The sequence below is a fragment of the Durio zibethinus genome, chromosome 14 (assembly GCF_047325235.1).
Source record: "Durio zibethinus cultivar Kanyao isolate XHJ-2024 chromosome 14, ASM4732523v1, whole genome shotgun sequence".
Lineage (NCBI taxonomy): Eukaryota > Viridiplantae > Streptophyta > Magnoliopsida > Malvales > Malvaceae > Durio > Durio zibethinus.
This window is the reverse complement of record NC_143175.1, coordinates 18,200,376-18,226,950: the sequence shown is the minus strand read 5'-3', so window position 1 is coordinate 18,226,950 and position 26,575 is coordinate 18,200,376. Positions and strand designations below refer to the sequence as shown.

The 26,575-nt window shown below is 35.1% G+C and overlaps 2 protein-coding genes, 1 non-coding gene and 2 pseudogenes across 6 annotated transcripts in view; 1 reads left to right on the top strand and 4 right to left on the bottom strand.

Annotated features, from left to right (window-relative positions):
- Positions 1-3,114, bottom strand: part of LOC111294374 (dirigent protein 25-like) — a 36,012-nt pseudogene extending 32,898 nt beyond the window's left edge. Inside the window, exon 1 of the transcript XR_016327637.1 lies at positions 676-3,114. The product of XR_016327637.1 is annotated as a dirigent protein 25-like (transcript). The remainder of the gene's footprint in view (positions 1-675) is intronic.
- Positions 3,115-3,153: 39 nt separating this feature from the next.
- LOC111294215 (glutathione S-transferase DHAR2-like) lies at positions 3,154-6,336 on the top strand. 2 transcript variants are annotated; one of them, XM_022887443.2, is made up of 6 exons: positions 3,159-3,307; positions 3,435-3,525; positions 3,761-3,904; positions 4,330-4,447; positions 4,548-4,688; positions 6,107-6,336. In XM_022887443.2, exons 1-6 carry the CDS (start codon positions 3,250-3,252, stop codon positions 6,191-6,193), a joined length of 639 nt encoding a protein of 212 aa, XP_022743178.2. In that variant the 5' UTR covers positions 3,159-3,249; the 3' UTR covers positions 6,194-6,336. The 2 variants fall into 2 exon arrangements, with proteins under 2 accessions (XP_089599762.1, XP_022743178.2); XM_089743636.1 differs by lacking the exon at positions 3,761-3,904 and having other exon boundaries at positions 3,154-3,307.
- Positions 6,337-7,277: 941 nt separating this feature from the next.
- LOC111294216 (uncharacterized) lies at positions 7,278-9,070 on the bottom strand. Its single transcript, XM_022887444.2, has 3 exons — positions 8,887-9,070; positions 8,682-8,787; positions 7,278-7,752 (listed from the first exon to the last, which is right to left on the bottom strand). Exons 1-3 carry the CDS (start codon positions 8,917-8,919, stop codon positions 7,607-7,609), a joined length of 285 nt encoding a protein of 94 aa, XP_022743179.1. The 5' UTR covers positions 8,920-9,070; the 3' UTR covers positions 7,278-7,606.
- A 2,794-nt stretch (positions 9,071-11,864) lies between these two features.
- On the bottom strand, positions 11,865-20,743 carry LOC111293760 (sulfate transporter 4.1, chloroplastic-like; annotated as a pseudogene). Its single transcript, XR_016327638.1, has 17 exons — positions 20,222-20,743; positions 18,924-18,972; positions 18,233-18,434; positions 17,428-17,596; positions 16,821-16,886; positions 16,599-16,706; positions 16,311-16,418; positions 16,160-16,218; positions 15,486-15,550; positions 15,203-15,332; positions 14,880-14,921; positions 14,548-14,668; positions 14,206-14,253; positions 13,442-13,580; positions 13,228-13,316; positions 12,938-13,014; positions 11,865-12,851 (listed from the first exon to the last, which is right to left on the bottom strand). The product of XR_016327638.1 is annotated as a sulfate transporter 4.1, chloroplastic-like (transcript).
- On the bottom strand, positions 11,871-12,028 carry LOC149515099 (U12 minor spliceosomal RNA). Its single transcript, XR_016327901.1, has one exon. It is a non-coding gene; the product is annotated as a U12 minor spliceosomal RNA (small nuclear RNA).
- Positions 20,744-26,575: the final 5,832 nt, after the last annotated feature.

The following is a 26,575-nucleotide window of genomic DNA, read 5'->3' as shown; positions in this document are numbered from 1 at the left end:
TTATTGAATTTGGGTTGAAATATTGGTTTTGGCTATAGTTTATGGGTTGATGATGATCATCCCTTGTTTTATTTTATGCATCCTTTGTATTTTTCCCTTATTAATAAAAATCCTTCTTGCCTTAAAAAACCTAACATTTTTTTGTAACGTATCCCATATATAATAGTAAATGTAAAAGATAAAATTTTATATCTTATATTATATGGAGATATAATCATACATTAGTTTTAAACAACAGGGAGTAGCTTATTTATGGAGCTTGTAGGTCCAATAGTGCTTTGGCTATCTAACCTCTAGATACATAGATCATCACCAAAAACTTGAAGAAAATATGAATGATCTTAGAAGAAGAGTGGCTGAAGTAAAGACTCGACAGCAAGACCAAGAATTGAGAAAGGAAATAGAGATTCGTTGTAGAAAAGTGGTGAAGAAAGAAGTAGAGAATTAGTTTGAAGATGTACTAAAGGTAAACATTGAAATGGATAAGGTTGAAACAAAGTTGCTGGTTGTGTCAAACTTTAGCTTTGGAAAACTTGTTTGCTAAAAGATTGAAGAGGTATCAAGTTGCTGCTAGTATTTTGCATTTAAACCTTAACTTTTGAACAAATCAAATAATAACAAAACAGATTAATCCAAAGCAATTTTGATTTTAGGTAAAAAATAAAGGAATCATACCTTTCAATTCTTAAAACCCCATTCATCGAATAGCTTCAAATCAACAACAGCTTCCATGCAAATTGAAGGAGACAACAAAATGGAACAGGTGACAAGAGGAAGGAGCAACAATATAGAGAATAGGCAATTTAGGGTTAGGAATTTGGGATGGTTTAGGGAAAATGGGAGAAAGAAAAAGAGGTGAAGAAAACAAATAGAATTTATGGATTTTTTTAAAATAAAAACTCATTTATAGTATGATAGGAATGGAAAAAAAAATAATGAGGATAAAAGAGAATTATTGGGATACCAGTTATCCACTAAACCCCAAAGGTCTAGTCTTCAACTGGTGTCGGTGCCGTCCACACACTCAAACCATCATACTTGTGTTATCCAAACATGTATAATGGTGAGATTGAGAAAAAAAAAAAAAGAATTAACCGCAACACACTGAAATGCCAAACCAAATGAGGCCTTATTCGCTCGACACCTCTCGAAGACCCGATCCAATACTGCAATGTGATTCTCCCCTTCGCCTGACTTCACGACTATATCGTCAACGGATTGGGTTGATGCATCTCGAGGACATAATGGAAGTTTGAACCTTCTTCTCTTCATTTCAAAAGGGTAGCTCTTGGCGAACTCTTCTCCTGCTTGAGTGACCTATTCCCTCAATGATTCGATAACCTTCCCGTAGTGTGGCTAAGCACCTGCCAAGCAATGCCTTGTGCGTTCCCCATCCATTAACAGTTGGAAGAGCAGAACTGGGACATCTAAGCCTGGAACCGCAAGTCAAGCCCTGAAGTAAGTCCATCTATTTCCGACTATCGATCTCACTCCAGCTGAGTCTAATCCGAAAAAAGAAATTTCATCTGGTGCTGGCTATTCATCTCAATCTCATTCCATTGACACTTCTTCGTCTTTCCTTAATCGCAGACAGATGCCTTTGCTTGGACCTGGAAGCTTGTCTTAGTAATTTGTAACACCTTATCATATTTCCAATTTCATTAGCAAAATTACCACGTGGCAATCGACTGCCTTGTGTCTGCTGCCGGATGGACTTCCACCTGACACCCCTAATGGTAAAATGAAAAATTTTTCCTTCAAAAAATTAAAAGCCACCGATGGTGCAGCTCGGCAGAGAAAAACAGAGGATGTTAAGAAAAAAAAAAGAAGAGAATACTCTGTTTTTCGTTGTTCAAAAAGACAATTTTTACCATGCAGTGAGAGGCTTTTAACATTAGTTTTAGTGAATCTAGCGGCAGTAATGCAGAGAGCACACGAGTCATTATTGCCAGGTGTTTACAAGGAAGCTGGTGCAACTTATAGATCCAACGGTGCTAGGCTCTTAATGGCTTTCTTTTGGCTGCAGCCAGCCTTCTTGTCGCTAATTCCACCACCTTCCTCTAAGTATTTATGTAGTTTTGCAACTTTTTCCACATTATTTTAGTTGATTTGGTATTTGCTCTTCTGGGCGTTGTTGTTTGGTTTCTTTGATGTAATATATCAAGGATGATGATCCTTGATAACGTTTTCCTGCATTCAAAAGTCAAGTGAATCTATTGATATAAGTGCCTGCAATCGGCTACAACTTGCAGGACAGGATTCTAGATCTTTCGTGTGGTTTTCATATCAAAATATAAATATTCTTTAAATTTCAATTATAAATATAATTTAAATGGGAGATCAAATCTAAATTCAAGCCTAAATTTTAAAAATATAAACCATTCTGAATCTAGCCCGTCAGCATCTTTAATGCCTATGAGCAGTTTTCTTTTTTTTTTTTTTTGAAATAATGAGCATTTTTCTAGTTGATCTTAAACTGAAACTAATTGGACTTAATTTTTTTCAAAATTAAGCTCGAATTATATCCACCACCCCCCAAAACTTATGTTTAGTTTAATTCATACATATTAAATTTAAAATACAAATACATTTTTATTTAATAATATAATAATTTAAGACTTTAAATTGGATTGAGCTTGAATAAAAGCATAAATTTGTTGTTTTTAATTTAATGACTTGATTTTTGAATTTCAGCTCAATTTCCTAACTCCCACGTTCTTCTTTTGCATACCAAAAATTAAAAAATGTCTTGAAAATTCTGAAGTTTTCTGAATTTCAGCTGAATTTATTATTTTTTTTTAAAAATTTGCATGTATATGAAGCAGCAGTGGAAATCAAATAATAGTGAATGAATGAGAAGACATTTTTCTCGAATGTGGCCTTGGATTGGCCAACGTTTCTTGCGGAAAACCGAAGTGTATCAAGAACTTGGGCAAAAATCACAACCATGTTCATTATGATCATGATGTCCTTTTATTTTTCACACTTGGCTATGGGATAAAGGTTGGAAGTTTCTATAGGCAGAAAAAAAAAAGGCATTTTTTAGAAAGCTAGAATATGCGATTGTTGTTGGCCCCAGGGCCTACTGACCATGGTGTTTTAATCAGGTCCGTCCATACCTATCTCCATGTAGCCATAATTTCCAACGACTTCTTCCAAGTTCCATTTATTAGTAATATCTTTCTTTGTAGTTCTCCTTCTCTCTTCTCTCAGGTTCATTCTTGATTGTCAAATCTTTCTCAAGCAAAAATGGCTTTGGAGATCTGTGTCAAGGCTGCTTCTGGTGCCGCTGATATTCTTGGAGACTGTATGCTTTCTCTCTCTTTCTCCTTGTCTCTGTAAAAAGTCATGTTTTTCTTTTTTTGGGTGATTTTGTTTCTGCGTTTTGAATTTGGATTGAAGGGTTTTTTTTTTTTTCTTTTAATGTTTTGCAGGTCCATTCTGCCAAAGGGTTCTTCTTACTTTGGAGGAAAAGAAGGTTCCTTACAAGTTACAACTTGTCAATTTAAGTGACAAACCTCAATGGTATACATCATATAGTAAAAGATGTAAAGTTTTTTGCAAAAATGTGAATTGTGAGGCTTTTGTGGTGATGGGTTGTTCGGAGTGTTTAAGCAAATGGATTGCTGTAAACTTGTGATTCGACTGTCAAAGTGTGAATTTGAAGGGAGGGGGGGTATTCGTGGTAATGGGTTGTTTCGTGTTTTTAAGCAAATAGCTTGTGACATTTGTGATTTGTCATTGAATTTAATTTTGGTAGGTTCTTGGAGATAAGTCCAGAAGGAAAGGTACCATTGGTGAAGTTTGATGGCAAATGGGTGCCTGACTCTGATGTGATTGTTGGAATTCTTGAAGAGAAATACCCTGAGCCTTCTCTGAAAACACCACCTGAATTTGCATCTTTGTATGCTGCCTCCTTTCCTTTTCTTTCATTTGATTTGTCTGTCAGTCACTTTGAGTACTGTGTTTCCTTTAAAAGTCTTATAAGCTTGTGATTTTTCTGAGAAGTTATATTGATACCATTCTGTTTTATTTTGAGTTTAGAATGTTTGTTTATTACACTTCTTGCTACTTTTACTACCTGTGACAACCTCTGATCATTTTGATTGTCTTCTGCTCTGAAAATATAAAGAACAAAATTGATTTTCTGTTGTATTTTTTTATCTTGTATTATCTTAGACGAAATTTGTTCAATCCTTGGTTTTAAAAATAAATGGAGTGGTTTTGTTGATAGGAATCTTTTATTTATTTATTAGAAAAGGTTACTAAGCATTTGGTTCTTGAAATCTTTCAATTGATTTTTAATTTTTATTCACTGGGTGACTGCAGTGGATCAAAAATATTTGGAACTTTCATCACATTTTTGAAGAGCAAGGATGCAAATGATGGATCTGAGCAGGCTTTGCTTAATGAACTGAAGGCATTGGATGAGCATCTTAAAGGACAGGTAATTGATAATAAAGTGGACGTACCTTTGTGCGTAGGTTCATGATTTTATTTTGTATCTTTTACCTTGTAAGTTTATCCTAATTTATTGTATGTATCAGGGTCCATTCATTGCTGGGGAAAAGATTACTGCTGTTGATTTAGGTTTGGGACCAAAACTCTACCATCTTGAGATTGCTCTTGGCCATTTTAAGAAGTGGACTATTCCAGAAAGCTTGACTTATGTCCACAATTACATGAAGGTATGCAGCTGCTATACCATCAATCAATATTTTTTCTGTAATTTACTGCTTTCTTTTTTAAAAAATATTAGTGATTTTAACAGTTTAATGAGTGGAGCTCATTTGTCATGTATGTTCCATCAAATAGGACAACCTTTTCTTAGGAAGCTTGTTTTGTTGCTTTTTATTGGTTTTTGTCTTTTCTTGTATCACATTGGTTATGATTTTATCTTGATTAGTATACTAATTTGAATCTTTTTTGTATTATAACACCCACAATTATGAGTAATGCAGTATGTTATAAGGTAGCTACACTAGACTGTGGGATGATCATACCTCAATGACTGTACACATTGCGAAAGAACATAATTATGTTTCTTACAGCTCAATATAATAGAATACAAACTATTTTTGAATGTAAATTCATGATTTTGAGGGTTTTCCAAAATCAAGCTTTTCTATCATGACCTCTGAGTCTCACACTCCCACCTTCTTTAAAAGAAAAGGAAAGAACTTTTGCTGTCTCCTTTCTAGAAGCTGGTAAGACTTTGTGGCTCATGTTGTGCAATGAGAATAATGAAAGTTATGTTATGCTTGTATTTATGGATCATCATGATAAATCAGTGATGATAGCTAGGTGGCGTATTATATCCTTCACTAGTTTCTTCAGTAGCCATTAAGAGTTTTTATATAGAGGACTTGGTGTTGCATATTGTAGCAGGAGGTATAACCACTGAAAGCCCTTAATTTTTGGGCTTCATGTTCTTCCAGGTTCTGTTTTACCTCTCTTATTTGGCATCTCTCACCTGTAACGGCTTCTGCACTTGTTTTCTGAAAGGGTGCTTGTTCTAGAAATACACTTATCCATGACTGATTTTCTGGCTCTGATTCTAACTTTAGTTTGGTTCTCTGGATAACCTTAAAGGCAATCCCGTTTTCCACTTATATGCAATCAAGCATATTGCTCTCGAGTTGGAAATATTTATACTTGATTATGGCTGTATAATCATGATGAATGTATATTGCTATTTTTATTACAAGTATGTGACCATTGCCAATGCACACCTAAATAGGGCATGTAAGCATTAATTTCATTGTGTGAAGATTTTCACTAGCTTGAAGAATGCACCTTAGAGAAAGACCAAACTGCTGGGCTTTTTTTTTTTCTTTTTATTTTTTTATTGGTTTTGACTCTCTTATCCAAGTATGAGAAACCAAATGCTTTCAAATCTTTGTCCTGACATTTTACTTATGAATGAATATTTTCAAGTTTTCTTTGACAAAATTTCAGAATCAATCTCTCTCCTTTGTTGCTAATTGTGTATCTTTAGATGCGTGTATGCTGGCCTGTGTTCATCTAATATTGACTCTGGATAGAAGAAAATTAAACTTTTTTCTCAATTAACGGTCAAATATAATTCCTGTATCTTACATTGCAGTCGATTTTCTCTCGGGAGTACTTTGTGAAAACGCAGGCTGCCAAGGAACAAGTGATTGCAGGATGGGCGCCAAAGGTCAATGCCTGAATTAGTTCAAAACTATAAGGTTTTTAAACTCTAAAGTATGAACTATGAAGTGGTTGAAACTTCATGTAAAACCAGATGAACACTGGTTGGTGTAAATGCATTGATCTATAAGAACAGTATCCAATCTACCATTAATTAGTAAATTTTGGTCTGATGTTGAATGGTGGTTACAGATAGATGTCTTGTTCTTTTCTTCTTCTTATTGTGTACGGAGGGGTGGGCTTGTTGGGAGGGAGATTTTTGTCGAAACAATGATGGAATCATGGAAAGATAAGGTCACTGGCCTACTAGGCAGATCTTAAAACTTAGCTTAGCAGAGAACGAGTTTAACAAGTAAATGCAAGTCTAGTAGCAGAACAACAATTTGAAGGATACACGGCATTATTTGGAAGCTGGGCCAAAGGGTGGGATTTTGCCTTCTTAGGTGTGGTCCAAGTAAAAATTGAAGACTTTCAACATTATTTCTTGTCGGCCAATTCTTTTATATATTTTGTTGTTTATTTTTCCTTTATTTCTGGATAATTAACTAATACTTATTTGATCATCAAAATACTTACAGGAGGACAATGTATTTCAAAATGCGCTCGAGAGACTCGAGCGTTAGGTTCATATGCACATGAAGGTGGATATAGCTCCAACCAGAACCCACCCACAGCCATGCCATAGCTCCTGTTTCAAGTGTTAAAAACTCTCGACTTTCCCATTAATTTTGAATGCCCAGAAAAAAAAAAAAAAAAAAAAAAAACACAAAATCCAATTGAAGTGAATACCCCGATAAGCACTCGATTAATTCAGACTTCCGGCTTCTCCAGGACTATCTCTGACCAGGCTGCTAAAGGCTAAGTTCTATGAGTCCCCACTGTTTTTAATTTTACTCTATTTATTAATCCACAATAATAACAGTAATAACAAAAAAAATGCCACAGCCAGCCATGTATAGTCTACCAATAATATCAGACAAAGCAAAGCCAAAAATTTTATGCAAAGACAAAGGATGACACAGATTTTCAGATGTTGCCTCTATTTTTTTTTAACATAAGAATCATAACTATCATCCCCTCCTATTTACATAGAATAAAACATATCGAACGACAATCTTCAGCTTCATATACATATATAATAAATATAATGATGATCTATCCGATCATCATTCAACACATAAGTACATCATGTTAAAATGAAATTACAAGAATACCCATTGTATTTTAATCCTTGAAATTTTGACATGGCATATAATTATTGGTTATTGTATTTAGGGTAGCCTAGATTTTATTTGGAGAAGGGACCATTGATAATCAAAATAAAATAATTTCAATTTTGGTGTTATATGTTTGGCTGGACGTGGAAGAGAGAAGGAGGGCTACCACGAAGCAGAACACCAAGGAGAGATCGTTTTCGATTGGCAATATTATATTATTCGTCGGCGTCTTTAGAGGAATCCGAGATCATCCTCTGGATCATTTGACTTGTCTCTTCCTCTGACATTCGGTCTTGTTTGCTTTGAGATTGTGCGTAGGCTTCAAAGAATTCCTTGTTTTCCTTTTCAAGTTCATTCCAAACTGCGCATAATTAACGTATTTCTTGTTACATAAAATCATGATCATATGACGTTAAAACCCAGGAGAAAATAGATGGAAAAAAGAACCAACAAATTCTTCAAGATCAGCTCATTCATAATTGCATGTTCAAGATGCATGGTTGAAGAAGTAAAAGCATTGGAAGCTCTAACTCTGTAAAGGGATGTTGAAATTTTAGACCCTTAATAGTTTTAGTGGGGTTGTAATATTTGGTTGATCAACATTCAAAAGTGATTAAGGATCATGATGAGACGGTAAAAGAGTCAAAGCTATCACCCGAGACAACCTTAATTTGATCAAGTCCTGAAGCCTGAGTAGGCATGTGAAATTGTCATATCCAAAAAGCATATATATATATATATATGTATTTATATATATAGTACTTGATCATGTTAAGGTTGTCTCGGGTGATAATAATGGTATGAGCTGGAAGCAGAAGCTAAAACAGAACCCTATGAAAGGTTCAACTTATAGTCTAGCTTACTAGGCTATAAGATCAGAGAGGTTGACTTGTTGTTGGGCCGATAGGTCTACATTCAGAAGAAAAAATGAACCCCCCAACCCCCCCCCCCCCCCCCCCCCCCAGCTCAAGCAGAATTCTTAATGGATCGACACTCGACAGTGTTTTTTTTCGAAATCAAATTCACCAAGCTATATCTTTGTATAAGGATGGCTATAGCTGAATCAGAATCTTATTGAAGATCATGAAATAAGCAAAGACAAAACCTGCAAATCAGGTTTGAGAGAGGTTTTGATGCCTCCTGATCAGGGTTTGTTTCAAATCAGCCTACAACTCTCTTCGTGCATGTTTTTTCTATATGTAAGCGCGCGTGATTTTTTTTTTTTTTTTTTTGGCATGCGGGAGGATTGAAAAAGAACGAGTTGGAAAAGAAAAAATAATTTAATTTTACCAGTGGAAGTGATGACAGGTTTGATGTTGGCATGCTTGGAGAGTGCTTCCATGCACTCTTCTTTTGTCATGTTGAAGATCAAACACTTTTCTATCAGATGCTGCACCTGTTATAAACCACATCAAAAATATGTTACTTATAAAAGTATAAATAGACTTAAATAGTTATAAAATCTAATAGCATAGCAAATTATAGTGTAAATCACCATATGTATATATGATGCAGAAGAATCGCCCATGATTATTCTGATACTTGATCCTGAAGAACCAAACTCTTTTTGTGTGTGTGTGTGTGAAATTAACTCCAAAAAGAGAATGGGAAAGTAGTAATTTGCTGATTAGGGAAGTGAGATCCTGGTGCAATCTAATGCAGCAAAGTCAGGGGTCAGGGGGGGTGCAGAAGAGAATAAATGAATATAACAACCAAGAGAGGGGGGGGGGGGGGGGGTGGGGATGGGGCCAGGAGTCCCACGTGGGAGATAGATGATAATTGGCTGAGAGGTGATTAGAGGGGATTTGGAAATGACTAGTTCTTTGTCTGCTAGGATTGCCACTAGGCAATCCCCCTCCACGTGAAAAGTGGGTCCTAAACCTCGAGAATTCCTCCAAACGGACAAACCCAACAGAACAAACCCAGTTGGAACCCTTCAACAGTGCCTAAGTGATCTCTCCCGTGGCTAGCTACACCCCTTTCACAACAAGCCCCAAGCTGAATCATCAAAGGAAAGCAATGTTTTCCAATATTTTCCCATGTATTTCCAGGTAATATGTTTAATCAAACATCTATGATTTTTTCTGAAAGCATACAAAAATTGCCCATACTGTGATTTGACTTTGATGAAAGAACAATTTGAAAGCTTGGTTTCTTTCATATACTTGGTCTAAAGAGCAGAAAATATATGCATCCCTTGCACCCTCATAATCACCTTCATGCAAAAACCAGGCCGGCCTCTATACCAATTCCAGGATCTTATAATGACTTTCTGTTACTTTTAATTGATAGCTTTATTCCTTCTGTTGTGACACTCTGATGAGACTCAATCCAATGTTACTTTTCCAGGATCAATATTTGCTCCAATAACTTACTTGCATGAAAACCAATTACATACTCAAATCAAGAATATCGCATTATATCAGGTTTATTAGACCACTAGGTCTTCAATATAGTAGAATAAAAAAGTATATAACTTGTTTGGAACAATTAAAAAATAAACGTCAAAAATTCGAACTTCTCACCTTAAAAAAATCCAAGAATAGACTTTAGCTAGGTAATATTCTCTTACATGCAAACTTAGTTAAAACTTAAGTATCAAAATGCAATGCATAAAACAAACCCTGACTTGACATAAGGATTGTAATCATTTTTAAAAAATATATATATAGAAGTCAAAAGTTCGAACCTCTCAAATCTCTGTTGAACATTTTTTTGGTATTTGAAATTATTATGATTAATTTTTAATCACTAACATAGATACCGAAAAAATAAATATCAAATAATGTTGAAGTACTTCAATAGTATTGTATTGGACAATATGAAAAATAAATAAACAACAATAGACTCAAAAACCAGGAATAATATTCTGATATATAAGATTTTAGGAATAATAAAGCTGCATGTATCTAAATGCAGCAGCCTAGGAAATCAAACTCAAAATCATGGCCAGCCAATTGTGCTAAAATTCTAGACTCAAACCAGAATAGAAAGAAAAGAGCATTAACTGAGGTTCAAAAGAAATACTTCTCCTTTTGGTGTATCAGGAACCATTGTCCTGTTCTGATATTATTGACAGCTTTGTCTTTTTTCTTCTCTGGTTCATCATCATATATATTCTTTTCTTGACAAAATAAACAAACCAACAATAGAATAAATACTGAAAGAAAATGAGACCTTTTCTTCGCCTTCCCTAAGATATTTTCTTCAATTCAAATACATGCCTAAATGCAATGCACTAAAAAAAAGTCTTAACAATAACCCATCACTAAAAGCTAAAAAAAAAAAAAAAGGAGAAAATTCAGATACAAACTCTTATTCTCTGTGTATATATATCCAAATTTTCTTCCATCCAAAATATGTCATCTCATTTTTTTATATTTTTTATTCATATTATCTTTGGACTAAAAATAATCCCTCTTTCATTTCATAAATTAACCTTTTTTTTTTCATTTAAAGATTTGAACTAATATCAAGTTCTAACTAGTACATGGTATCATTAGAAAAGATAAAATTCATCAATTTGGGATTTGCCTATTTTGTATAAATGTATTTGATTTTGGAAAAATGAAAAAAGAAAGAAATGTTGTCCAATTAAAGCAATTTTCATGCGTGGTCTGGTAAGGGAGTTATCCAATAACTACGAAATGTAGATTGACAGCATGTGTAGCTCGTGGTAAATTAGAGGTGCACATGTAACCAATGATGCTGCCATTTTCAGCCTTGTTTTGGCCGCCAATGTCAAACTCAAACCCCATGGCATGATTTTGATATCCTTTTAGATTGGGCTTCATGACGTGTGGTTTCCCAATTGGCTCAGAATCAAGAAAGCCGGTGTAATTCACCATTCCCATTCAATTTTCATGTTTCAGCCCTACGACCTTTTTATCCTTAACAATTGATAAAGGAGAGCTATACCATACACTACAGTCAGCAATGCTTCAGCATGCTCTTTTTTTTTTTTTTAATCTTTTGGAACAAAATACAAGAGGGTGGAAGAAGGGAAAGGTTTTTTTTTTTTTTTTCATTTGATTCTACTAGGATGTACTAAAAAGATTCGAAATGTAATAGCAATTCCATGATACAAATTATTAGTACTATAAATTAAATCTTCTTTAAATCATATAGCAACTTTTGTGCCATTCCCCTGCATAAAAAACATGATTCAAATTCCCCTTTCACCAAATAAAAATGTGGAATCAATTTTATTAGTAATTTTTTTAATATAATGTTAGTTGTAATTAAATTTCAATATACAATTCAAAAACCCATCTTTCGCCTCGTATTTTCTTAATTAGGGGAAATAATATATTTGATCGTTACAAAACATTGTTGCCAACTAAATTTCAAATTTAATTGGATTATTAATTTATACAGCACCGAGCGCTTTTTACATACAAATAAAAGAATATGTGACTAGAAATTCACAACACTGCAGATAAGGCAAAAAAGTTTGAATTGTAAATTAGGGGCTTGCTTGGGAGGCCCGCTCAAGCGAGTTCTGTGCAAAGTAAGCACAGCGTCTACACTCGGCCAGCCTATAACCCCTCCATAAATTCTTGCGCACTTTTGAGGTTGAGCGCTGCAAGTGGCTCTCACCACTCGCTTTGTTTTCCTTACTCATTAGTTTAAGGCAAATTACATCAATACACCTCAGCTTATATTTATAATGCCCAACGTAGTCTGGCTTTTGCTCCTCTCTCAATGTGGGACTGTAACAACACCAAATGACAATGGACTCTACACTTCAGAAATTGTCATTTTTTATGGCATCCCTTTTGGTGCAAGAGGTTTATACTTTAAAACAAATAAAAATAAAAAAAATGTCTTGATAGAAGATGCAAATTTACGCAGCTATCATATGAGGTAACAGACTAATAGTACAATTATATTCCCCAGCAATACATACAAGAATTGAAGTTCTGAAGTGCTTTGTCCTAATCTTGCTTGATGGCATTACCTTTTACAACAAACAAGCCTACTTATGAAGAATCAATCAACCCTTCCTTTTTTTTTTTTTCCCCAATAGTTTACAAATAAACAATCGTCATTTACGGCCGGAACAATTGAACAATATCTATATCAGAAATGCCTTCTTAAAAAATGGCATTATCGTAATATTTTGCTTCAGATGCCAGCAAATTTCAAGACTTTCGGAACAACAATGGCTCCAATTGAGGGTCACTTTGCTTTGAAACTGAAGGCTTGTTATTACCTGACTCTAGCTCTGAAACTGATAAATCCTCCCCTCTGTTTCAGTAATCTCTGGAAGAAAATTGGGTTTTCTTCAGGTGCCCGATCTGATGCCTTGGGAGTTTCTTTTATGCTTTGAACTTGCTGGAGGCAAACTTGGACTGCATCATGCATTCTTACAAAGTACCACTCCTTACCAATCAACTCTACCACACCGGATTTTGATAAGGTCAACAGGACCTCCCGGTTTGGATTGAACATGGCTATCTGCAAAAGGTTCTAGTTTTAAAACTTTGACTTAAAGCTCATAGTCTGTCTAAAACGATCAGGCTTAGTTGAAAAAAGTACTCAACCTGGATGTCCCGTGATTTATATTCATGGTACAAGTCTTTCGGAGCCTGGACAGCACTAGAATCTATGTATGTAACAGCTGCAGTTGAATCAAAGTAACATTTGGCTTATAAGAAACAGCAATCTCAACAAAATCTTGCTTTACGCAGGAGAAGCAAAAGGTACGTATCATCATTGGAAACTCCATATATATTTAATACTGCAAAACCATTAGCAAGTCTTTCTGACATAGGGCACAAAATGATCATCTTACTACATGATAAGGACTGTTCATGGAATGAATAAGACTTCCGTGCCATCTCTAAAATCACAAAATAAATCCTTTCAACTACTGGTCCATGTCTTGTCGATTTATCAACCACAACTTCTTACTCTCGTAACCTGACAGAGGAATCGATATTATGTGAATTTAATTTCTAAAATTTGGAAATCAAAATTGGAAAAGGAAATTCACAGATGTAAGGCACCAAAGCAGCTTATTTACTGAGGAAAGCATGATTCTTCACCTGTCTTTAATGAAACTTATGTTTGCAAAATAGATAGGAGCATCAATACGAACAATCACAATTCCATTGTAAGTGTATGCTTCTGGATACTGCTGAATGTTCCTATAAACAGTGGTGCCAGGAAGACGCCCCAAGACAGCTGCAGTATATATCCCATTTTGTTATATGTTTGGCAGATCAAGGTATAAGCACGTTGTGAATAATTTAAACATTAAGCCAAATGTGATTCATGACAAAGCTGTATCATGTTGAACTTCTAGCATCAATTGTCAGTGCCAGGTGGAGTAAACAAGAAAACCTTTCTTATTTAATCAATACAAATTTTTTTACCCAAGTTGAACTAACACCTTATGTTTTCAGTGCGTAAGTGCTCAGAAATCTGATTGTTTGTAGTCTCAACCAAAGTGCAGTGTAAAATCCAAATATCTATTGCTGAAGTCCACAACATGCAGTTTGAAATCCCAGTGGACAAATGGAAAAGGAAGAAAGAATTAGAACTTCACAACAGATTATATAATTCTGCAGAATGGAAAGGTGAGGAGGAATATTGAAGTTGATCCTGATTGATAATCTAAGACATTGAGCACTGCTATAGAGATAATGAAGTAAATTATCATCATCAATTTTGTAAACAAGAGATGATAGTTATAAATAATAATCTCAGATCATCTAAGTTCAGAAAAAGTGGGAACATAAATGCTAGGAGAAAAAGAGCAACATAGCATATGACAATTAAATACATGGCGTTGGTTACATCCACTTACCAATATGAGGATTTGCTGATTCGTGAATGACAAAGGCAAGTGAAAGGCCTACATGAAATATCAAAATAAAATAAAAATTATACCTTCCGTGAGACTAAGGTCATAAAGCAAAATTAAACCTTTGGGCTTAAAATCAGAGTTGATTGACAAATTGTCTTCCAAAAAAAATAACAATAGTAATGAGTACAGCTTAGAAGAAGTAGAAGGGAAAAGTTTTGAAGCAAAATTCCACGTATAACTTATAGATGAATACTTGTGGCATGTAAATATAAAAATGCTGAAAAACATAATGTTGATCGGCATAAAAAATCCATGCATGCTAGTGCAGATATTTCTAAATGCTTACCCCAATAAGGACACCAATCTCAATTCCAAGAAACAAAGTTGTAGTACTTGTAATGGTCCAAAGAAGAAAATCTTTCTTATCTACATGCCATAAAAAAAAGGCCTCTTCATAATCCACCTAAAATCATTAAAATGCAGAAAAAACAAATTACAACCAAAGATCTGATTAAACATATCAATTACTTTATAGGATAAAAATTTCTTTTTATTCTGGTAGATTTGATATGCATTGCAAACAGTAAATTGTAAGATCCAACATCCATTGAAGCATAAAATGTGGCATAATCTAGTTTTAAAAATGTTCCAACACAGGCTTGTCTCTCACTTACCAGACTTATAACAGCAGAGATCACTATAGCAGCCAGAGCACACTGCAAACGTGTTGAAGTGCAGATACCCATAGTCAGCATTCATAATAATACCTCTTCCAAATAGTTGGGATATTACTAAAATCAAATTGAACCATACACAATAAACAAGGAAATCTAACATTTGAGTCCATGGATCCCCAATAAACCACCAAATTCAAGTGGTGAGAAGAAAAAAAAAAAAAAAAGGCATAACAACATATGCACATAAATGGTAATAATTTATCCAGGAAAAAAAAAAGAGTCCATGTTCCTGTATCAAACACAAAAAGTTGAGAACTTACCTGTGGTATGTACTCAAAATAATGGAGTCAAGAACAACAGAGCACAACCCATTATGATTCCTGTTACAATTCCAGACGAGCCCGTTTTTGCCCCACTCATGATTCACAGCTGATCTGGAGAAGAAACCTGCATGACATGAACAACAAAAAATTCAATTAACTTGAGTTTGCAACAAAAATTTCACAAATTGTTACGACTATAATTGGACAGAAGCAACAGAAACAATCAAAAACCGAATCAAGACTCAATTTTTCAGTGATCGAGTCAGGAAGAACTCAACTGTTGTGGGGTATGCTGAAAAGAATGAACCAAAGATATTGGCAACACCAAGACCAAACAACTGTTGACACAGAAAAAAATTCATTACAGCATTCTTTCAGAGAAAATTTGGCAAACACGATACTTCCTACTAACTTTCCTAAATGTAAAAAAATTTAAGCACTAAGCTATGCGGTTGAGACATCATATTCCTATTGAGAAACCTATTGAACTTGTAGCACTCACAAATGGTAAAATCTACCTATATACTATCCATCATATATGCTGACAACAAATACATTCATTAACTACATTCGTTCCAACTAAAAAAGACATTTCACAACCACGTGAATCTACCGCAAGGAACATTTTCAAATGTGAATGTTGACGGAAAGCATTTACGACAGGAGAGTGAGAGAGAAAGAGAGAGTTTTGAGATGTTGAAATAGGTGGCTCATTAGTTCTAAAAGTAGAAATCAATGACTGTAAAACAAGCCAGAGAAAAATTTAGCTTATGGAGTATAAATCTAAATGGTTTGATCCCGTGCAGGGTAGGCCTGGCATGTACGGCAATTGTTAACATGCAAAAGAGATCTCATATAGAGAAGAAAATCATGTATTGACATAGAAAAGGTTTAATTGATACAACAGCAAGTATAGAGGGAGTTGTGCTTCATTTTCAGAATATATACCTCTTGTTTGAATCCAGCTCATACCCATTTTTTGCTGCCAATGCTTTGGCAATCCCCACAGATTCCTAAGATTCAAAAATGACATATTACCAGCAGCAATCACAACTCTAACTAAAAGCATATTCCTATTAGCAGAATTATTCATATAAATCCTTACCAATACGGCTACACCAGTTATGAGAAGTGTAGTTGGAATTAAGGACTTTGCATACTGAAAGCTTTTAGGAATGGAAAAGCTGGGAAGGCCCTGAGGTATATCTCCTACCTAAATCAACAGTGCAACATTCTTTATCAGCTGTGGTCATGAGAATGTCTTTTTTTCATGTAAAGGTACGCTCCAATTATCATTTGACTAAGCTATTTAAGCTAAGTATAGTGCTCTTGTGAATAAGTTGCCTGATTTAATATCAGGAATCTGAAGCAAGTTCATTTGCATCATTCTCACCAAAGTAATGGATGATGGACGATATATCTTGACAAAAGTTGTACCCAGAAGAACTGCTGTCAAGGGACCCATTGCACGCAAGAAGCTCAAGTGCTTCTTTGATTTTCCCTACACATGAAACATCGAATTTATTACAATTTTACAAAACACACACACACACACATTTTAAGAGAGAGATATATGCGGATTGGGGAGAGAGAGCAAGGCAATGAGTTTGGGTACCAAATGCTCCATGGTCTGAAGTATCGCAAGAATTATAGATCCCATTACAAAAGGTGGCCATGAGAACTACAAAACGAAAACACCACCAATGGTTAAACAAAGGAATGAAAGAGTTGTAGCAGAAAGTATAACAAACTTACCAAAGTTGAAGGAAAAAATACATGGATGTTTCACCAATCACAATAAACAATGTAACCAATAGAGAGCAAAGGAAGATTAAAATACAGTTCATCAAACAAGTAAGGTCAAAGCCAAAACCCAGTTTATGATCTAAAAACTATGATAATGTCACCATGGTTAGGACCAACAATTGTAGCTATTCAAATTGAAAGAGAAAAAATTGGTCATTCCTAACATGTGAAGAACACAGTTGGCAAGAGTTCAAAACTTTTTCCACTGCAAGATACAACTTGGAAGTGGCCAAAATTTGATTAAGTAGCAAAAATATATGCAATTTTTAGATGTTTGGAATGAATTTGTCGATTATACATTGAAGAAGTACATGCTTTTAAATGCCAGTGATGAGGATAATGCCTTCTTTAATCAATGTATCAATATACAGATATACTACTGTAAATTTAATACCACTTGGGCATGCAAAGGCTACCTCATCAGCTCCAGATATTATGCTCTTGATTATTGGCACAACCTCGCTTCTTCGATCAATTTCATACCCCAAAAAATACTTTGCTTGAGATAAAGCAATTACAATGGCTGAAGCTGTTGTGAAGCCAGAAATCACAGAATGACTAATGAAACGAATAAGCCATCCAAGCCTGGAAAAGAGGGCAAAGTAGATAAAAATTTACTGTTTATTGGCAAAGGAAATATAAGAGATGATTGTAACATAATGCAGAAAGAGGTTCTAGATTATAGTTCTCGACTTCTTCTTTTTATTGTTTGATAAAAGCAGCATAACTTCATTGAAGTTATAAAAAAAAGTATGATTGTCCACAAAGTTGCTTATGCCCCCATTCCCAAGTTCTGTCACACTTCAAGAGAAAAGGATAAGCTACATGTGAATTACTTGGTTAAAACGTGGTAATTCATCTTGACCTTGTCCATATCAGAACAAAGCTATAATAACCATTTGAAGTTGATTTTCCGGTGACTCTAATTTTACCCTCAATTAATTTTTGAAAACTGTAAAATAGTAAAACATTTGCCAAGGGCATTTTATGTTCTCAAAATAGGATATTAGGACTCTCAAGTTTCAACATTTCAACATGTTGGTGTTTGGTGATGGTTTTTCTAAGAAAAGCAAACTTTCAGTCCAAATATTCAGCCGGTTGAAAACTATTGAGACAGCTGGGAAGAATAGACACACATAGTTGCATGAAACATATATTATCAGTCATTCGCACATGCGAAAGCAAAAGCAAATTTTAGATGACAAAAAAGATGAGTGCTACCTCAAAAGCCCCATCATGCATTCCAGGATTCCAACCATCAGTGCCAACAATATAGCAAGTTCTGTGTATAATGCATCTATTGAATCAGCAATGCCACTTAACATATTGGAGACCAGGAGGGAAACCAATGCAACCGGACCAATTGCCAGCTGCCGAGATGACCCAAATATGACATAGATAAATATTGGCACAAATCCAGAGTCTGCCTTGCCAAAACCACATTGCATTCCAAGAGAACAAGATGCAAAATAAAAATTATTAGTAAAAAAGTTAATTGGATTGAGATCTAAGGGGCAAAGTTTAAGAAGACAGCAATCAGCTGTCATATGACATTGCAAAATAATAAAAAAAGCCAAAGATGGGTATAGAGATCCAACAATAGCAACAATGAAGTTTTCAATTCAAGAATTTATCATACATTGAAGATGCATATCTCTGTTTGAGTACCGTGTTGGAGTTGACATGCTATCAGATAAAACTTGGATAGCAAAAATTTTAAAAACTCCATCCTTCTAACAAATTAAGTGTGTGAAGTTGAGTTGTAAATTGTTCATCCCTTTTTGTACTCTTTTACCATGAAAAAAAACTCAATTACGTGTGAAGTTGAGTTGTAAAAGTATTCCATTATTTCATAACAAACTTCATATAGTATAAACAGAATCCAATTGAATTTGATTTTATAGTAACTTACATAGCCCATATATTGGTTCAAGTCCAGCTAATTTTGCATATGACATTGCCTGGTGACAGAAAACAAGAAACAGTCAAAATCCCAAATCATAAAAATTCATATACCACTTGATAACTTTAACAAACAGTTGAATAAATCTCAAAAAGAAAAATTGAGTCCAGGAATTCGTAAATAAGCAAAAAAAAGACATAATTTGTACCACAAAAATAGATACCATATCAATTCCTGGAACCTCAAAATCATTTTTAAGTACGAAACTGCCAAAACCATGAATTTAGAATCCAAGGCTTTCGGTACTACCAAATACAATGAGAACAGACAAATCAAGCTAAAGCAGAATCTGATCCTTTCACTTTGATATATTTTGGTAACTTAAAGAAAATACCCATTTTAAAACAGTGACCGGAGTAAATCCTTTTCCTCTTTTTACTGTTATGTAATCTGGCAATAACCGCCCATTTAGAAATCAAATCAGTCCAATTATCCAATCAAATTATTCAACCAATCAGAATCTGTAATTTGTTCTGATTTAACCACGAGGTCAATCTAAGAACCATATGCAAATGCGATGAGCATAGTTCAAATAGAAACTACGCAATTACAAACGGAAAAACAGTCCTTTTTGCTGCCTAGAAAATGCAGGAAACCGAACGGGTAACCCAAAACGTAACAAATCTGTTTGGTTGCCAAAATTATAGAAAAATAAAAATAAAATTCAACAAAGAATTAAAGCTATCTCACGTACGTTTTAACTGAACTCACCAAAGCTTTAAGCTTCACAACTTTTTTGAAGAAAATGACATAAATTCAAAATAATATAATTAAAATTTTCTTTCTTCTACTCGTTTCTTTTCCATGTTTTCTTGGCAAGCAAGCAGAATATAAACATCCTTTTTTTTAAGTGGGCCAACAAACTCCGTTTAGTTTGAAAAATCAAATAGCACTAATAATAATAATGCAAGGTTTAGCTTTCTGAAACTGAACCGGTCACCTCAAAAGAAAAAGGAAAGAAAAAAAAAATGAACCGGAAAAAAAATTTAAAATTTCGTTAACCGGAAAAAAAATTAAAAAAAAAAAGTTCGTTACTAAGCTAAATTGACGGTACCAAAAAAATCAACTAAATATTATTAACGGTCGTAATTCCATTTTTCTTGTCGTTTCTTGCATTTTCCTTTTCATTTTCATAGTAACCAAACAAACAAGTTTAAAGACCATTTCTGTCTTCTTTTCTTTTCCATGTTTTGAAACGGGACCTTTTTTTTTTGGTCCTTTTTTTGGGTGGTCGGGAGAAGGATCACCTGCGGAACAAGCATGATACCAACGGTGGTACCAGCCATGAGATCAACCTGGAAATACTCCCGCCATCTGTACGTCCGAATCCAACGGCAACAAGGAAGAAACATCTCAATCCAATCAATAAACGTCATCCGCTTGATCTTTTGGCACCATCCAGAAAACAAAGAATTAGACCAAGACGAAAAGAAGAATAAACACCACCCGAGCTAACATACGACGTCGTGTCAGCGTGCTGGAGCGGGATGATTTTAACGGGTCGGGCAGGCATAATGGATGATCCGGAAGAGGTGGAGGAAGAGTAAGTTAAGTCGCCGGCAGTCGGGGACGCGTAGGTTATCTCCATACACACCAACGGTGCATCGTAGAATTGAGAACCGAAGCCGGCAGTGGGGTTGGCTTTTAATGAGCCTCTGGGGGCGTGGCCTGGTTGCGTTTTGTGGCGCAGCGAAAGGTGGGAATTTGCGGGCCAGCCAGTTTGCTCAATTTCGAGGTAGAAAATGTGGCGGTTAGACATCATAATTTTGTACAGATGGTACACAGGAGGATAAAATAAAAAATATTATATTATTATTTAAATTATTAAAATTTAAATCCTTATCACTAAAATTAAAAATTTTTAATTTTATCAACAAAATTATTTGTCATTAAATTATAATTTTTTGTATATCTACAATCTCATTAAAAAAATATTTGTTATTTTTTTATTTTTTATTCATTGAAAAATGAATACTGATGAAGAAATTATGTACGTGCTACAAATATTAGGAAACTTGACATTGTACTATAATACCATGTTTCATAAATTATTCTATTTTAATTTTATAATATATATTATTCTATTTTAATATATAGTACATATGTATATATGTATTTAATACATATATAGTACATATGTATTTATTCTATTTGGTATGTAGCAGGTAGCACCCATATCCTTACAGCAAAAGATTACTATAAAAATTATAAATGAATTTAAACTAGGATTAGAACAAGATACAAACGAAAATGAATATGGTCATGATTTTGGACAAATTCAAAGAGAGGAGACAAAAACTAGCTTGCCTCCACAAAATCCAGATTCAGGGTTTTTTGCTCTTTTCTTTCCCTGTTTGGGATTTGAGAGGAAGACTAAATTCAATTGCATGATAATTGCATAAGTCATCATATTAACTAAAAGCACTTTTGGAAAAGTTTTTGTTCTAGCAAATGAACTCGCGGAGATAGCCAAAGAGCATTTGCTTTCTCCGTCAAATTATACAATTAATCTCTATATTATACTCAATTTATGGATTTAATCCTAATAAAATCTATAACAATAAGAGAAAGTAAGCTTCAGAATTGCACTGTTCAATATTAAAAGGCTAAAAATAAAGACACAGCTTTTGGAGTTTTCTTGATTCTTGATAATTGAGAAATAATATGAAGGCACCGAAAGAAAATTACAAAGCGAAGAGGGTACAATGAAATCAGAATAGCAAAAGTTTTTTTTTAGAAGCTTGAAACAAAAAACAAAGAAAAAAATTAGGAGAGAATTTTTGGAGGGTCAAGCCAAAGTAAGTAGCCGAATTCATTGATTTCTTGGTAAGGTGGAGGCGGACTATCCCTTCCTCCATGGATGGGTAGCCAATTTTTTCTACTTCTAATCATTAAAAAAAAAAAAAGCTAAAACCCATTTGTAGTTAGAGTAAGTACAAAGATCAGTCCTGACCTGACAGTTGATTGGTGAATCAAGTGCAAATATCGTAATCGGCGTGGGATCCAGGGATTCAGGTGAATGGTTTTTTTAATATTATTTTTAGAATCCCTTTTGCTTTTTTTTAATACTTTGTTTTGATGTAGTTTTTTATTTTTTGTTTAAGCTTTAAAACAGAGTATAATCCAAAACTATTGCTCCATAAAACCATATTTAACAAATTCATCTCTTGAAATAGAAGTTATTGTTAATTCTGATTTTTCTGTTTGACTCTAAGGTATGGAGCTAAATAATATGTCCTTGAAATAATAATACCTAAGAATTAAAAAGCAAATGTTCTTTGTCAAGAATACTTGACCACGGTATATGCTACACTTTTTTTTTTTGAAAAGGAAATGCCATTCAGTATTCAACTTGATAGATACAGTCATCATGTAGTGTCTCAGCTATTACATCAGGATATTCTGCAACCCAATATTTGTCGCTTTCTATTTGTGAACTATAGCATGCAAGTTGGTATGCTACCCTATTCCCAGTTCTCGCTAAATGCATAATCTTTATGAGTGGAACCTGTTTAATCTCCATCTTGCTTCCTCTGTGATTGTACCAATAGATGAGTAATCAGGTTCAGTCATTTGCAGCTTTTTATTCACTGTCAAACAATCCCCTTCCAACCATACCTTTGCAAAACCCATGTCCTATGCAAACTTTATAGCTTTCACTGCTACGATGGCTTCTGCTTGAAATGGGCTATTGAGTAATCAGGTTCAGTCATTTGCGGCTTTTTATTCACTTTCAAACAATCCCCTTCCAACCATACCTTTGCAAAACCCATGTCCTATGCAAACTTTATAGCTTTCACTGCTGCGATGGCTTCTGCTTGAAATGGGCTACTGACCTCACTTAATCGAACAGTTGCCGCTCCAAGAGCCTCACCCTGGTGATCTCTGATAATAATTCCTATGCCTCCTGTTTGATCCTGCTTGCAGAACGATCGAACCATCGAAATTAACTTTCACCACCCCTTCATCCGATCGGGTCCAATGTTGGGGGAGGATATGTTGGTATTCTCTTCTCACCAGTTGCCTGCCGAACTCTTTGTTGTATTGTTGGATGAAGTTTGCTACTATTGGTATTGGTTTCCACCGCTATCCATGCTTTTCTTTATTTCGTTCTCCCCAGATCCCCCATACAACAGTCATAAACAATTTCGTTTTTCAAGCTGGAAAATGCTTGTTTTATCCATTCCGCAGCTTCAATACAATTACTCCAGTCACTCTGGTATAGACCAATATGCCTCCAAACTCCTACAGCGTACTAGTTTCGCATGTATGCGTGGATCACCGACTCGTCCTCCTCGCCACATCTTGGGCATGCTGTAGGGACATTTAACCCTCTCTTGTTAAGGTTTAATTTTGTTGGTAGAGCCTCTCGGCCTGCTCGCCATACCATCTTCTTTACTTTGGGACGAGTCTTTGCCTCCCATATTTTTCTCCAACTCACAGCTGAGTCATCTTGCATTTGTTTCACCTCTACGTTTTGCTCCTCTTCCACTATAAGTTTATATGCGCTTCTCACCGTATATTCCCCTTTATTGTCATGGTGCCGTACTAGGATATCAGGACTGCCAATGAAACTTATTGGGATTGAGCATATTATTTTTGCTTTCCACGCCGAAAACATTCTCCTGATGATGTCTTTGTTCCAGCAGCTTCTTTGATGGTCCATAAGGTGGGCGACCATACTATATTTCTGTTCATCTCCTCTATGTGATTGCACCTTGAATGGCGATGCAGATGGCAGCCAGCTGTCCTCCCATATGTGGATTTTTTGCCCGTTACCCACTCTCCATCTTAATCCCTTGTTTAATACCCTTCTAGTCGTCCATAGGCTCCTCTACGTGAGGGAAGGATTATGCCCCTAATCTTTTCCAAGAATACCATTTCGACTCTGTCATAGGCTTTACTCATGTCAAGTTTTAATGCAAAATATCCCTTTTGCCCATGTTTCTTTTGTTTTAAAGAATGAAGAAGCTCATAAGTAACCAGGATGTTATCAATAATAAGTCACCCTGGTACAAAGGCGCTTTGGGACTCATTAATACAGTACAGAAGAACATTTTTAAGCCGATTCGCTAAAACTTTTAGGATGATTTTGTACAGCACATTACACAAACATATGGGTTTAAATTGCTTTGTATTCCTTGGGTTTTTCGTTTTGGGGATCAATACTATATTGGTGTGGTTGACCTCCCGCAAATCACGCTCCCCGTTAAGAAAAGTAAAACAATACTGGATAACGTCATTACCAACCAAATTCTAAAATTTCTGGTAAAAGATTGCAGACATACCGTCAGGTCCTAGGGTTTTTGAAGGATGCATTTGTTTTATCGCCACTCGAATCTCTTCAGATGTGAACTCCGTAAGAAGAAGGTTGTTCATCTCATCGGATACATGATTATCCACTGCTTCTAAAACCTCTTCCATGTTTCCGCGCCCTTGAGTGTGAAACAGCTGTTGAAAATAGTTAGTGGCAATTATTTTAATTTGTTCCTCCTCCTTCTGCCATTCACCCCTATTATCCTCCAACCCTTGAATAACATTACACCTCCTGCGTTGGTTGGCTTTTGCGTGGAAAAATGCTATGTTGCGGTCCCCCTCCTTTAGCCAATCAACCCATGATCTTTGTACCCAGCAGAGCTCCTCCTTTTCTATTGGCGAATTTAGCTTATCTTGGATTTGTTTCATCTACTTTAAGTTTGTTTGGTTCAGCTCTTCTTCTTTAAGCTGTTGGAGCTCTGTTTTTAGCTTTCTGACATTGTTATGCAAGTTGGATAAGTATCTTTTATGCCAAATCATCAAGCAATCATTTGTGCTTTCCAATTTCCTTTCCAACTTGTCCCCTCTACTTCCCTCCCATGCCTCCTTTACCACGACAGCACATTTTTCCTCTTTAACCCAGAAACTCTCGAACTTGTGCCTTTGTTTCCTTACCTTTCTTTTTTTAGAGCTATGGCCTCCCTTGGTATTGATTAAAAGTAGGCTGCGATCGGAGACAACAGAGACGAGATGGTTGACCGTGTATAGCAGGAGTAGCATTTCCCAACCGTGGTTGGCCACACCCCTATCAATCCTCTCCCTCACGTTGTTGGCTGGATTATTCCCACGTACACCACTTACCATTGTATCCCAAATCTTCAAGCCCTGCCTCATACAACACAACTCGAAAATTCTCCATCTGCCTCTCTCGCCTAATGCAGTTTCCTGACTTTTAGTGAGTCCACATAATTTCGTTGAAATCACCCACAAATACCTAGGGCAGATTGTGTTGCGCTGCCAATCGTCTCAAAATCTCCCATGACTGCCATCTCCCTTTCATATCCGGGTCCCCATAAAAACCAGTAAGTTACCACTTTCGAGTTATATCAATTTCCTTTACTTCCATATCGATGTGGTTTTTAGAGAAGCTTAACTACTGAAGGTTAATCTCCTCCCTCCATAGCATTGCCAGACCTCCACTTGTTCTATCGTCATCCACACTATAACACGATCGCATACCACATTTCCTCTTAATCTGTTCCATCTTCCTAGCATGTAGTTTCGTCTTTATGAGAAAAACCACATGAGGAGCTTCACTTTTCAGCAGGTGCCAAAGGGCTCGAACTGCAAATGAGTTCCCAAGCCCACAGTAGTTCCATGATAAGCATTTCATTGCCGTCGATGAGGTTGGCACCACTATAGGAGGTTTAGGTTTTCAGTGACGTTTTTATTTTAAATTTAACGGTGTTTATAAATACCACTAAAAGATTTACGCCATTTGCAAAAAATGACACTTAAAGTACTAGCTATACACACGTCGCGAAAAATAGCGGCATTTTTGAAAAAACGCTATTATATTACCAGCGTTTGTATCTTGAAAACGCCATTATATTAGCAGCGTTTACATTTGAAAAACGTAACTATATTATGACGTTTGTATTTTTGAGACGCTGCTAATTCAATAGCATTTTTATCATAAAAACGTAGTTAAATTGGTGGCGTTTGTATAAAAAATTAATGCCACTAATTTAGCTGCGTTTGTGTTTAAAAACGTCACTAAATGCTGAAAATAACGACATTTGTAGTAAAAATGACACTAAATTTAATAGCGTTTTTTTATACAACTTTCACTAAATTCAGCATTTAGTGGCATTTTTAAATACAAACACCGCTAAATAAAAAATTTTACTTTTTTTTTAATTTTTTTTAATATTTATTATAATTAAATAAAAATGAATTTAAATTCATAAACTGAATATTATAAATATTTAAATATCTAAATACATAATTTGTTCCAATATACATGTAACACAAAATTTAATACATACAATAACATTCCACTTTGTATTTGTTTTCCTCTTGCCTATCAACAGACTCCATGGAAGGAGTAGCACTTGCTTTGAATGTAGCCTACAATGCCCATTCATCTTCTTGGCTTTCATTGCTAAAGAGAACATTTCTCTAGGAACTTCAAACAGTGCAGTTAGAAATGCATCACAGTATATTTCATTTATCTTCTCCACAACTTCATATTCCATCCAAATTGAAAAATGTCACTGGGTAAGCTACAAAAAGTACCATAAAATTTGTAATGCAAGATAAAATCAAGGAAGATACACAAGATC